Source organism: Pseudomyrmex gracilis, unplaced genomic scaffold, assembly GCF_002006095.1.
Source record: "Pseudomyrmex gracilis isolate BER0280 unplaced genomic scaffold, ASM200609v1 scaffold_151, whole genome shotgun sequence".
NCBI lineage: Eukaryota > Metazoa > Arthropoda > Insecta > Hymenoptera > Formicidae > Pseudomyrmex > Pseudomyrmex gracilis.
The window spans coordinates 128,970-142,340 of NW_018020735.1; the positions used below are offsets into that span (position 1 = coordinate 128,970).

The 13,371-nt window shown below is 42.5% G+C and overlaps 1 protein-coding gene across 10 annotated transcripts in view; it reads right to left on the minus strand.

Moving 5' to 3' along the window:
• The window catches only part of LOC109857226 (tyrosine-protein phosphatase Lar), a 265,294-nt gene that overhangs the window by 11,997 nt on the left and 239,926 nt on the right, over positions 1-13,371 (minus strand). For 5 of the 10 annotated variants that reach the window (XM_020433367.1, XM_020433366.1, XM_020433360.1 and 2 more), the window contains 8 exons: positions 10,351-10,461; positions 9,184-9,459; positions 8,516-8,806; positions 7,059-7,082; positions 6,545-6,645; positions 6,131-6,460; positions 5,829-5,979; positions 4,142-4,438 (listed from right to left, as the gene is read on the minus strand). In XM_020433367.1, the coding sequence (XP_020288956.1) occupies positions 4,142-4,438; positions 5,829-5,979; positions 6,131-6,460; positions 6,545-6,645; positions 7,059-7,082; positions 8,516-8,806; positions 9,184-9,459; positions 10,351-10,461 (1,581 nt within the window). The remainder of the gene's footprint in view (positions 1-4,141; positions 4,439-5,828; positions 5,980-6,130; positions 6,461-6,544; positions 6,646-7,058; positions 7,083-8,515; positions 8,807-9,183; positions 9,460-10,350; positions 10,462-13,371) is intronic. The other 5 variants (XM_020433369.1, XM_020433368.1, XM_020433363.1 and 2 more) reach the window with 4 other exon arrangements.

Below are 13,371 nucleotides of genomic sequence, written 5' to 3' on the forward strand. Positions count from 1 at the left end.
CGTGCACGCGTGTGCTCTTTATCATCGAATCAATCGTGAAGGAGAAGCGGGTGCTCTTGAGAGAAGAAATCGGTGCTCACAGGTGGTCAGAATTTAAGAAAAAAAAAAAAATCTACGATACGGCGGACGGCGCCACGCGACAAACGCACGCACGCGCGCACGCACGCGTGCGTACGTTCGGGCGTGACGCCGCGTTTATTATTATACTTGATTAACGAAGTGCGTGTATGCGTGCGTGGTGGGTGCGAGAAAATATATACTGATATTATTATAATACGTGAAAATACACACACGGTGCCGGCGCGTTTAATATAAGTGATTTTTGCAAGGTGCCCGTGCACATAATAAATATAATATAAAAATATATACTCTCGACAATATATATAAATGGCGAATGACAGTAAGTAATAATAGTAAAACGTATGCGTAGAAGAAATATATATATGTGTGCTATACACGTGACGGTGAATCTTTGTGCTTTGACAATGTGCGAGCTTACACGGCAGGGTGCTTTCAGCAGTGCTTTTTTTTTTTTTTTTATCGTTTTGCTTCGCTCTGCCGAGTCTGCTTCGGGAGGGTTGAACGGGCAACCGGATCAGTTGCTCCATGGACGGGATAATGCCTGAAACGAGGGAAGCGGGCTTGGGCACAGGCGAGGGAGGGTTAGTGAAACGAAAGAGGATCCGGGGAAGAGCGTTCCATAGTGAGGCGAGCGGTGAAAGGCGTAAGGGGAGATCGTTACGGACGCGTCGGTACGACTTTTCGTTCAACAATCATGGCAGCATAATGCCCCCGCAACGACAAATGATGCTCTCCTCCGCTCTCTGTCCGAAACGCGGAATATCTTCATCATAGCCGGTTAGAGACAACCTCGCGCGCGATTCTCTTGCGTTTGTTGTACTCGTTCGCCGCGTTGTCGTCTCGCCCGCTTTCTGAATCTCTGCCCCGCGGAAAAGTTTGTTTTTATTTCTTCTGTTTTTTTTTTTTTTTTTTTTTTTTTTTTGGCTTTTTTTTTTGTGACCCTCGTCGTGTCGCAGCTCTAGTTTTCATTCAATTATTTTTTTTCAATCTCGCGATCGCGTTGTTTCTACTTGCGTTGTGAAACTTTTAACGACCACGCCGTCGTACCGCCGCCGCGCCTCCTCCGCCACCGAGAGAAGTTATCGTTACGATTAAATGATTTCCCGGGGAAATACCCGTGGCTAACGACCGCGCGGAGATTTATTTTTTCAACGGGCTACTATATAAATATCGTACAAACAATTTTGTTCTCTCGGCGCCGAATTTGTTTTGTTACGTGGGAGTGAGGGGACGCTATATATTTTTCGGGATACCTCGAAAAAGGGGGACGAAAAACGTTCGACATGCGGGGATCGATCGGCACCTCTTGGCGGTGACGCTCGTACGGGAACGGGAAATTAAACAGAAAGCAAAACTGTCTCTCTCATGCATCGGCATGCCATTCATAGGATATGTAAGATGATAATATAAATGTTGAAATGTTTTGTCGTCGGGATGAGAGATTTTCGCAGACTCGACAAAGTTCGGCGGATTTTCCATGTTGGTGAACGGAGAAAGGAAATTTTTGACAGGAAATCGCACAGGTGAAGGATTTCTCGGGATTCGGGCTTCTCTCCTTCCCGAATATGATGGGAGGGGGGAGGAGGGATGGAAAGGGAAGAGGAGAGGAGAGGAGTGAGAATCCAAAAAGGTTGATTGTCTCTTTTGGAGATTCGTTTTCATAGGGAAAATCAAGGAATCTTTAAACAAACGAAGGCATGCTCTAAACATGTGCAAACGATAGGTAGAACTAAATCTCAACTAAAGACAGAAGAGCCTTATATATCAGAGAGATATAGAAATATATATATGTGTAATATATATCAATATATATATATATATAGTGAGAAAAAATGCGTCATATATATATATTTTTGTGTGTGAGATAACATTCGCTAGAGTTTTTATATATATATATACGTAAGCGCTTCACTCGCAAACTGTCCCTTGCTTTGCCATTACTTTCGTCGACTTAGCGGGAAAAATTGGTATTTATTAAATTTCATCTGTGTCAGTATTTGTTTTTTTTTTTTATTTTTTATTTTTTTATTTTTTTTTATTTATTTATTTTTTTTATTGCTATCTCGGATGTGATGAGAGAGTAAACGGAAATAATGGCAAGGAGGGGGACGGCCAGCCTGACTTCTATCTTCATAACACGTGGCAAGAGTGAGTTAGTTTTAACGAACTAAAGGAGAGAAACGAAACATCTTTACTGACGAAATCACGGTAACCACCAGAAAGAACATTGAGTGTGTATAATATGTGAGTACATATTATTAAATGTTTAATATATTACGATAGTGTGTTGTAAAAATATAGATATATCTTAAAAACTAGCTGTTCAAAACCTGGATCATCCTCCTGCAAATGCTTTAAGGAAAGACAAAAACACGTGAGTGAGTAATAATTAAGTATTAAGTATTGATTAGCGTGTTCAAAATTAGTTTATCCAAGTTTTTAAAAGTGGGGCTCTGTGGGGGGATGAAAAAAACCAACGGCAACGAACAAAGAGAGAGAGTTGCGGTTTTTTTAGGCCCTGTAAAAAACGGTGTGAGAAAATTCGATTTTTTTCTTTTTTTTTTTCAACTTTAATAGCTGAGCTCAAAAATTGGTTATCAGCTTCTGAAAAATCCGTGGCTGCGTGCACCTGGAAAAAACGGTCGTGGGGCACACTAAAAGAGAGGGTTGTTTTTTTTTTTTTTTTTGGAGCTTTTGGGAGTTCTTTTTTTTCAGGGGGGAAAAGAGAGAGAGAGAGCTATAGAGAGAATAAGTTTGTGGAAACTTTATCGTCGCAAAAAATCCAAAAATATAAAATCTCGCCAGCCAAAAAAGTAGGGCCATCATCGTTTCGTGTTTCGCGTCGCGATGGGTGACGTTTTATAAAAATCGAGGATACACAGGGATGGGGAGAAAAAGAGAGAAAGAGAGAGAGAGAAAGAGAGAGAAAGTGAGTGAGTGTGAAGGAGAAGTTGCGAAAAGAACGACAGGAAAGCGATCCGGAGTAGCGTGATTGGAGAGGCGCGGAAAAATCCAAAAAGTCGTGCGCGTTCAAAACTCTTGTTCGCGCAAAAAAACGTAACCCGACCGGAAAAAAGGGCCGTGTCCGTCCTCTTTTCCTCTCTCGTCACGAGATGGGTGAGATTCGATAGTTCGTTTCTCGAAACTATATAACTGTAACACAAGAATGGCGTGAGAGAAGAGGAGAAAGCTCATATATATATAATATAATACAGTATAATATATATGTATACAATAACATTATATTGTAATTTTTTAATAGAATAATAAACACATAACGTAAACAAACAAACACAATGCAAAATATAAACGTGAGTGTAGAATCACTGGAGAAAAAACAAAAGATAAAGACGATAGAGAAAGAGAGAGAGAGAGAGAAAGAGAGAAAGAAAAAGAAAAACGCAGAAAAAAAGAAAAGAGAAAGTCGTGATGAGAGGAAGTGAAGTATTCTGGTCGTTTGAGTATGGGGAAAAGAGACAGGTGACGAAGTGACGTTATAGCGGAATCTGAAATCGAAAGTACTGTTTATATATATATATTATTATTATATTGTATAATACACAATGCAATTTTTTTTCACCAGATCGGGAATGATAGTAATAACACGGCGTGTCGTTTTTCGCAACCCGCACTGGAACCGCGCGAGAGTACAAACCGCGGACTGACTTTGGCGGGCTTTTATATTTTTGGCTCTCGGATGAGGCGCGTTTATATCACATCATCCCAAATTAATTAATTCTCCATTCCGCGAAGCTTAGCGTGTGAAATTCGTAGCGACCGCGGCATTCGTCGAGGTTTGTCGCGAACTTTGTTTTTTTTCACGCGATCGCGATCAAAAGAATAAAATTTTCTCGCTCACCATTTTTCTTCTCGAGCATTATAATCTCGGTGGTTCTTGAAAAGTAGAACATTTTTGAAACGTGCGCGCGGAAAAGAAAAAAAAAATTGCAGAGACGTTCACTTCCCTCGCGCGCAATGCGTCACCACGGATTTTACACGTCACTCCTCGCGTGGCTAAGAATAAACAGAGAGACTTTCAGTTAGTGTCAGTGATACATACCGTCCTCGTGAGTTCTGACCGTGATAGGATAACTCGGGGGCCCGTCACCTACTCTGGTCCCGGCCAATACCCAGATCCGATACTCGGTCCACTTTTTCAGCTCGTCCACCACGAAACGCGTGTCATTCAGTTTGATTATCTTCGCCTCGGAGTCGGAGCGACCGCTCTCGACGACTTGCAGCCTGTAGTAGGCGATCCTTCCGTTGGAGCGTTCAGCGGCCGGCGGTTCCCACGTTACCAATATTTCGGTCGGGCTGATCGCTTTGGCGGTTACATTGCGAGGCGGAGCCCCGGGGACTGCATAACACTCAGTTATAGGGGAGGGGAAAAGAAAACAAAATCGGGGGGGGGGGGGGAGGTATAAATCGACAGTTACCGGCCGATTGTTACTTCCGGACTCCGGCTTGAGGTTCAAAGTCGAAAGGAGCACGGGAAGTCGCCGCGAGAAATCAGAGCAAAGTGCAAAGTTACATGAAATTAATGTGACGATTAGTGTTTTATTTTTTTTTAATCACCAGATAATCTCCTCAACTGAGAAAAACAACCAACAAAATATTTATAGTATCTACATAGAAAAATAAGTGGTTTAAGTTAATTGTCTTGTGAAATAACAAAAAGATTATACATAAATTAGCGATAACGAACATTAAAAAAATGACAAAAAGCGGTTAATATACACGCGAGTCCTCGTATTCTCTTCGATTCGATGATTCTTCAAGTCGGAGACGAGGAGGGAGGGGCACGGTCGACGATGACTGTCGAGGGATACCAACTTAACGAAAAACGTGACTGGTCGAGGTTTCAAGAAAGAGGTTTAAAGAATATTCAAAGGTCAAAAAGAGTCATGAATTCGAACATCCTTGAACAGTCGAAAAAAATACGTGATTAGAGACAGTTCTCCCGGTGCGGCTCTGACAAGTTAACTCGGGCCTTTTATGTATAAAATGGTCGCTCCCCGAGTTAACGAGTTTCAAAAAACACGTTTAATATAATATATTGCAAGGGAAACGAGACAACGAAAAAACTGAAGAACGGACGATAAAATCAATATATGTTATCGAGAATGAAAAGAGGTGCCCAAAATGCACACATATATCGATGCAGTGCTTAGTGCAATTTATATGTATGATATGTACGTATATATATAGATATATATATATAAAGTGGCATCCAAAAACGGCTTTCTTATTTGCAACGCATGCAGTCATTCTCACTCTCCCACACTTCACTTTGGCTTCGACAACAGTTTATAAACTCCCTTATCTTCCGTCTTTCCTATTTCTTTTTTCTTATTTTTTTCTTATCGCTCTCTTTTCCTTTATATTTTCTCTTATTAAACGCGTCATTATCGAATATGATCCGCAAAAGATTGACTTTAAAAAAAAAAAAAAGGCTCTTTCTTTCAAACAAGGTGTTGTGCGTCGATAGCTTACGCTACTTGCAGGAGCGTCTAGCGCTACAGCACCTCCTACCTGCTGTGCCATCGCGACGCGTGATCGCGCGAGAACCGCGGAAAAAGGAATTTCAACAGTGAGGTCCCACCCGGATGATTTTTTTTTTTTTTTTTTTTCTCCGTCGGGACGTCGCCACCACATCTCGCGACGATCACGTATCGGCATGCGTCTGGCACTCCTCGCTGCATGAACTTTTCACTTCGACTCGCATTCACTGTGTGTGTTCTGCTTACCGTACTGTTTGGTGCGAACCGGATACGGTATCGTCGTTGCGCCTTCACCTCTTTGACTCCTCGCGGCCAGCCACACGTAGTAGAGAGTGTTCGGGTACAGGCCCGTCAGGGTGTAGTTCTCGGTCACCGGTATTCTGCGATGATGCTTCTCCTGATTCACGTTAGAAAATAGATTACAAATCCTAATCACACGCCGATTAATCAATGATCCGATACGCGATCATCTGTTGTTTCTCGAGCGCGAAGAAAAACCGAAAAAGCGACCTCGTAGCGACAAAAGATGATTAACATTCGCCGCGTACCTTTGCGTAAGTGTCATTCCAGTACAGCTCATAGCTGAGAATGTTCTCAGCGCTATGAGCGGGCTTGCTCCATTGGAGCGTAACTTTGGTCTCCCCGATGTCGACCGCCGTAAGCATTTCGGGTTGACTCGGTACCCCTTGCTGCGTTTTGATCTGGACCGGCAGACTGAGCGGACCGGGACCCACGCTCGTCAGCGCCTGGACTCTTATGGTGTAGATCGTGTGCGGCGTCAGCTCCGAGATGGTGGTCAGCTGACTGTTGTCCACCATTTGGTACTGCCACGACGCCATCGGTTGGTTCGAGTCCGTCGTGTAGTACACCTTGTATCCCTGCGGCGGAGGAATTTCGCGTTAGCGCGCGAAACATTGCGCGCGCGAAAAACAAAAAAGGAAACGAGAGGAAAGGATACCGACCGTCACTTGACCGTTCGGGGTTTCCGGCTCGTCCCATTGTATGACCATTGTGCTGGAGCTCAACGGCCGCACTTGGACTTTCCGTGGCGCTGTACCGGGTTCTGTATCGGAAAGAAATTAAATGTTGTTAAGGGAAATCGAAAGAAGAGCCTCGAGGAAATACACACAACAAGACACACACCACAGAAACCTCCCGAGAAAAAACCGAACCAAGATGCGACTTAAAAAAAAATAAAAAAGAGAAGAAGAACGAAATTGATTTTCATTTGAACGACACTACAGAGGTGACGCGCGAGAAAACGTTGTTTTTCAATCACTCGCACACAAGATGACGCGCGTTGATGAAAGTGAAAGTGCGGAAATCAAACGAGAGATATGGAGAAGAAAAATTTAGACTGAGAAAGATAAAAAAGATAGAAAAGAAGATAGAAAAGAAAAACAAACGAAAAAAAAAAAAAACAAAAATCGATGTTGAGCTCACGGCACTCTTATGGTATACATGGGTTTCACTTACTGGCACCTCCATTCGTCGATTCCGCTATCCAAAAGAAAAACGTCAAACGATTATTGTCAATTCTCCGTACATGAGTGGGGCGATAAGTGGTGCGGGGGTGAAAATACGAAATATATGTGTGAGAAAACGGCGGTCTACGCCTTCTTCGTATTTTCACGGGGGTGAGAAAGTGTGTGCTACTATTTTATCTGTAGGAAAAATGCAATTTCGCGTGCTGTCTCTCCCGCGTGCTCGTTTCTCGCCTCCCCTTTCGCTGAGGAAAGAAGAAGACGGGGAGACGCATCCGAGACGAAACAAAGTGAGAGATAGAGAAAGAGTGAGAGAGAAAGAGAGTGAGAGTGAGAGTGAGAATGAGAGAGAGAGAGAGAGAAAAAGAGAGAGAAAAAGAGTGAAAAGACAATGAGAGAGGCTGAGGAATGTAGAGGCGAAAAAATGCACAATGACACGAGACGTCGAAGCGCGACGAAACGCTGTGGAACGGTCCCGCCAAAAACACACTAACACACTGGTGCAACAAAGAGCAAGAGTGGGGGGATTTTGGTGATAGGTGAAAAAAAATTTTCTTGTCACTTACATGAATCAAATCGTGCGTCCACGGCGGACAGCATGGAAAAAAGTACAGAATTTTCCCTCAAAAAATGTGCGTATAAAAATTCGCTTCCTCTTTCACGATGGTGTTACAAAAAAATTCTATCTACGTGCAAAAAACATTTTTTTTTTAACGCTCTCTCGATACATCGGAGTCTAGCGACCGTTCCCTCCGCTCCGTACACATTACCGCGCGTTTCTCCGCGCGAAAAAAAAAAAATGATCGGGTCGAACGGTTCGATCGCGCTTTTTCCTTTTTTTTTGCTTTAGTCGGCGATCCAAGTTTGTTTGAAGCATGTGTTATAATGCGCGCGCGCTCGTTAGTAAAGACGCAGAAATGTGATACGTGAGTTGACTTGTGAATAATGAGTTTTTTTTTTTTTTTGTGACGTGACAGACTCTGCCAAGTCTCAGTATATACAAATATATTATATATACGTAAATATAATATATCGTCAAGATTATTTAATTAAATGCCATTTACACTTCCTGGTTAATTGAACCATACGATGTAGTTTTCACGTCTGAGACGATGAGAAACTGGCGAGAGAAAAATGTGATAAAATGATACACCCAGCTGTAACCATAGAAACGATATTTCCTCTTGCAACAGTGTTTTTTATTCAATTTTGACGCGCAAAGCCGCACGGTGAATTTTTAATCTTTTTGAAAAATCTGTTCGCATAAATGGCAAGACTCCAATGCTCGCGACAATTTAATCGCGTGCAAAAATTTTCGTGAAAATGGAATTGAAACCGCGATTCGAAACTTTTCTTTAAGGAAAACGATCGTTTCCAGGTGTACAACGGAAAAGTGCAATAAAAAAAAAAAAAAAAAAAAAAAACGATAGTGTGGTAGTGAATACTGACTTGTTTCACCGGTGGTGACTATCACCGGGGCACTTGGGGGACCACGCCCGATGCTGTTTACAGCTATCACGTACAGCTCGTACTCCGTGTACGGGCTGAGACTTCTGACGTGATAATACATCGTCGTGATACCGGATATCTCGGCGAATGCCTGGTTCACGTGCTTCGGTTTGTGCTGAATCACATAGTACTGCAGCTCGTCCGGTCTTCCGGCTTTGTAGGACCAGCTCAGCTTCACCGACGTCGCAGTTATGTCCGACACTTGAACGTTCTCAGGCGGGCCGGGAAGAGCTGCGCAAGGATCGGATCATTGCAATCTTTCGTCTCCGCGATTTTTCGTTTCTGAACTTCGAGATGCGATTGTCGATCAGATATCATCCGAAAGATCATATCAGGGCTAATGTTGTTTCGCGATATTTTTAAAACTTTGGAAAAAAATTAGTAAAGTTATCGAAATTATTATTTTGCAAGTGCCAAGTTTATTTTGTAATTGCTTTATATGACCGTGTGTCTGATGTTACTATCGTAATGCAAAGTTTAGAAGCGGATCGTTTAGCTTCCCGGTGAATATTGCGAGATAACGTAAAAAAGCGCGATCCAGAAGAGACTGTGGGCTCTGTGTCGTCAGGGAAAACACTTTAAGTAGGTCCTACCGTCTCAATACATACATTGAACCTTAACCATAGCGGTCGCGTCGATTATGCCAAGATCGCTTGCGGCGGTGCAAGTGTAATTGGCAGATTCCTTGATGTCGGTCAGCCTTAAGACGTTCTTGCCGACCGGCAGATTGTCGTCCGGTGTCAGATCGGTCGCGGGATCTTTTCTCCATTTTACAAATGGCATCGGTGCGCCTACCGCGACGCAGGTGAGATTCAGCGATGCGCCCAGCATCACCTCGTTCACAGGCGGTGGTGGAATCGAGAAACTCGGTGCCACGCGACGTACTGAACAATCAATCGGTTGTTAAACAACACGTTTCTTCCAACACGTTTATCTGATTTTCAAGTTCTTTTAAAATCCTCAATCACACACACACATTTTTTATGTTATCGATAGTAAAATCGTTTGCGTCAAGTAAAAGTTGCGACGCGATTGGATTTACATTTATTTGTTTATTTATTTACAGAGAGAAATGCGTTAAATCGAAATGCAAATGCGCGTACCGGCGCGTCCAATTAGGGAATAATTGTTTGCGCGCGCGTTTACGACAGTACAGAATTAACCGTACTTTGCGAAAACTTGCACGCGAAGTGCAAGAAACTTTTGAACAAATTATTTCGAAGCCGCGGCGCGCAGATTTTGCAAATCGCTGTGCCACGACGATTAAACACAATCGTCGCGGAGAGACGATTCGAGTACGCGAGCGGAAACGCAAGAAAGGAAAAGCCCCGGCGCGCGCGAGCGCACGACTCACGTCGCGCATGTTACGCGCCGGGGGCCCTTTGTGCCGGCCCGTTTAGTTTAATTGCGTCCTAATTGCGTTACATTAATTTTAATTACGAAGCAGGAAAACGTCTACGTTTGTGACATCGACATGACCAGCTGTGTAACAATAAGCTCGCGTTACGCTTTGTCGGCAAAACACGTTGTCTCGTTTTTTTTTTTTTTTTTGTGGTCTCAAATCCGTCGAGTTTCGTTAATGAATTACACGTGTTCTCTATTTTCTTTTATTTAGCGAGAGCAATCTTCGTCATTAAAAACGACGAGACAATTTCTCCGATCGAGCCGGGAAAAAAGAAACTACGCTTAATGAAAATGAACCCTCAAATTGAATTGTTTAGATCTTGGCTCAAACGATGAGTAGATTAAATGCGAAGTAGATTAAAACGACGTACCTTTCACGTATAACGTGGTTGACTTAGAGTACTCCGTGCCTACGGAGTTGTTGGCGACGCACTCGTACTTTCCCTGATCGGTTACGTCGGATTCGATGATCTGCAAGGTACCTGGAAACAAAACACAAAGCGCCAAAAGATTAAGGAGAGATTGCGCTCGGCTAATCGGTTTTACAATTATTGTAACGCGCTCACAAATTTGTGACTCGCTGGTTTGAACTTACTAATTAGAAACGATGTGAGAGAAAGAGAGAGAGAGAGAGAGAAACGTCGAAATGGAATGCTCTGTAATGAATTGCGTTCCGCGTAATCTCTTATAGTTATTTCGAGCGAAATATGGAAATATATGTATGTGTGCGCGCGCAGTCGAAGAGGACGTCTGTGTTTCCTGCCACTCGTTGCGGCTTCATTTTTTCACCGCTAATAGAGTTTCTACCACATCATGCGGAGACGTTAGGGGCTCGGCTGCGGAAAACCCACTTCGCGTCATCCTTTTCCCGCCCACGTGCTGCTCTTCATTTCTCTTCCTCCTTTTTTTTTTTTCAATCCCGACTCTCGTACATCCGTTTTCCGTTCCGGAGTTCTTTTTACGTCAACTCTCTCTCTCTCTCTTTCTCTTTCTCTTTCTAAAAGAGCAACACCGCGCGATGGACGAAATGGCCGTTGCGAGGCGCGTGATTATCTTCGCCTGCGTCAGGTACCGACCTGGTATAATTCAAATATCTTCTTCCCCTCTGCCCCGTGACTTTTTCTATCCACGAAAGAATCGCCCTGTCCGTTCGCAAAGTAAATACAACCGGTGAACGTGAAGGAGAAACGGGCATAGTGGAACAAGAAGTTACCACGGGATCGATCGTCCGACCTTAATTCTATTGACACGGTCGTTGTAATTAGGGGATGATCGTGGGCGAGATTAGCCGGGCAGCCGACAACACGCCTCAAATAAAAATAACGAAGAACGAGGATGCGCGTGGCTTGTATTGAAAACAATTAAAAAATAGTACAGAGTACGTATATCAACATCTCTGGTTGATAGAGTGTACACCCGAAACACCGAAAATATGACAATATGGATGAGAGAGAACCGGTATACTCTGCTGTGTTCTCGCGCGATGCTCCGAAATATTTTTTTTTCCCTCCCGGAAGACAAATATCCGCGCGTGGACTGACACAGTTGTGCGCGCGTGTGTTTCCCTTGCGAGCGAGCGAGCGAGCGAACGAACAAACGAACGAACAAAACACGTGCGCCGCTCTGCGATAAAGGGTTGCTGCGCGTTTTGATATTATGGCCCGGGGTAAAACGGAGCCCGCGCGCAATTACCGGCGTGACCCGGCGCGGCTGTTAATTTCGCAGGCCACCGAATTTTCGTCGGCTCGCGATTTCGGAATTCGTTATCCGCCCGAGTGGATTCCACGTGCCGTACGTCGCGGTTTTCGGCGAAACCGCGTTGCAATCGTAATTGCCGAGCGTGGAGAAAAGATACAGAGATTGAGTAGCGCGCATATTGTTTTAGAAGTTTCGAGAACCGTTACGAATAAAATCCTCCTCTTGTGTGTGAAAAATTTTTCTCTGCGTATGAAAAAATGTTTTACATGTACTATATAATTGAAAAAACTCAAGTACAATTTTAAATACAAATTTTACTAATGGATTCAGCAATAATTTCCGGTAATTGGTAACAATGTTCGAGAATAACAATATGTTAAAAATACAATTTTCACGTTCGCCAGCTTTTGTTTCTGTCTACATTCGGAGCGAAATATCTGACGTGGCAGTTTTTCTTACTTCCGATATATTTACACAAAAAAGCGATATTGTTTTCATTATATTTTAATTTACGTAACAGCGAGAATTTCTTTGTTGCTAAAACGATAAAAATAATTATACTAGTAGGGAAGTGGCCACACAATTCGAGGCAATAACCAGATCTTCGGGTCGATAAACTTCTTAATTTTTGTATAGTTTTTAACAAACGTTTCGACCCTTTTAGTTTGGATTTTCTTCAGTGTACTATACATACGATATGTACGACAATACCTCGAATTGGCCACTTCCCTACTAGTATATTTCACGAAGAAGAATACACAAGATAAAAATAATTAATATAAAAATAAATTTATAAACACGTCTTTTCGTTTTCACTCGTATCTTTATCTTTCAAGTTTTATTTAACGTTTGTTTTAATATTATCTCATCGCTCCGGCGTCGTAACTTTTCGCTTTATTGCGTACGCGCGTACGGCAAAGAAACGATACAGACTTAACGGGCGAATTATCATCGGTTTAACGATGACATTTGTAGGGAGGTAATAGCCGCGCTTAAAATATTCATAAGTCCGCGCTATACGATGAGGGACTCGCGCGCGACGGTGATGGACAATTAGATCTTCAACACCTGAGACATGATAACGCAAAGACAACGATGACACATCGGGCTGTGTGAGAGAAAGAGTGTGAGAGAGCGATCTGTTGTTCATAAATTTTAAATAATCAACGCACGCGAGCCACTTTACGCACCCAATATACATATGTAGGCAACGCGTGGGAACATGAAGAGACATTGCGTTGAAAAACGCCCGGCGCAATATATCCTTTCAACTTTTTGTAATCTCAGTTTATCGTATCGATCGGGAAGAGTCGCGACTATTTTATAGTAAAAAATCGTGCGTCAAAATGTAGACCTTTTTTTGTGTTACGACGTTTTGTGATTATTACTTCAATGTAAAATTAACATAATACTGATATGTTATTATTTTTTTTTTTAATCTTTTCACGTGTTAAATTTATGTTAACTTCACAAATTAACATTTTTTGCATATCATTTAAAAATGGAGTATTGTTTAAGTGCTTTTAACATAATGATTTCAATTAATCTAGATGTCTCAAAGTCAATTTAACATGCGCTAAAAAGAGTTAAAAAAAATCTCTGGTCACATTGAACAAACTAAAATGTTTGATTAACATTTCTTACGAGTTACTGTAACTACTGTTGTTTTGTGTAGTTTTTCATTATTTTATATG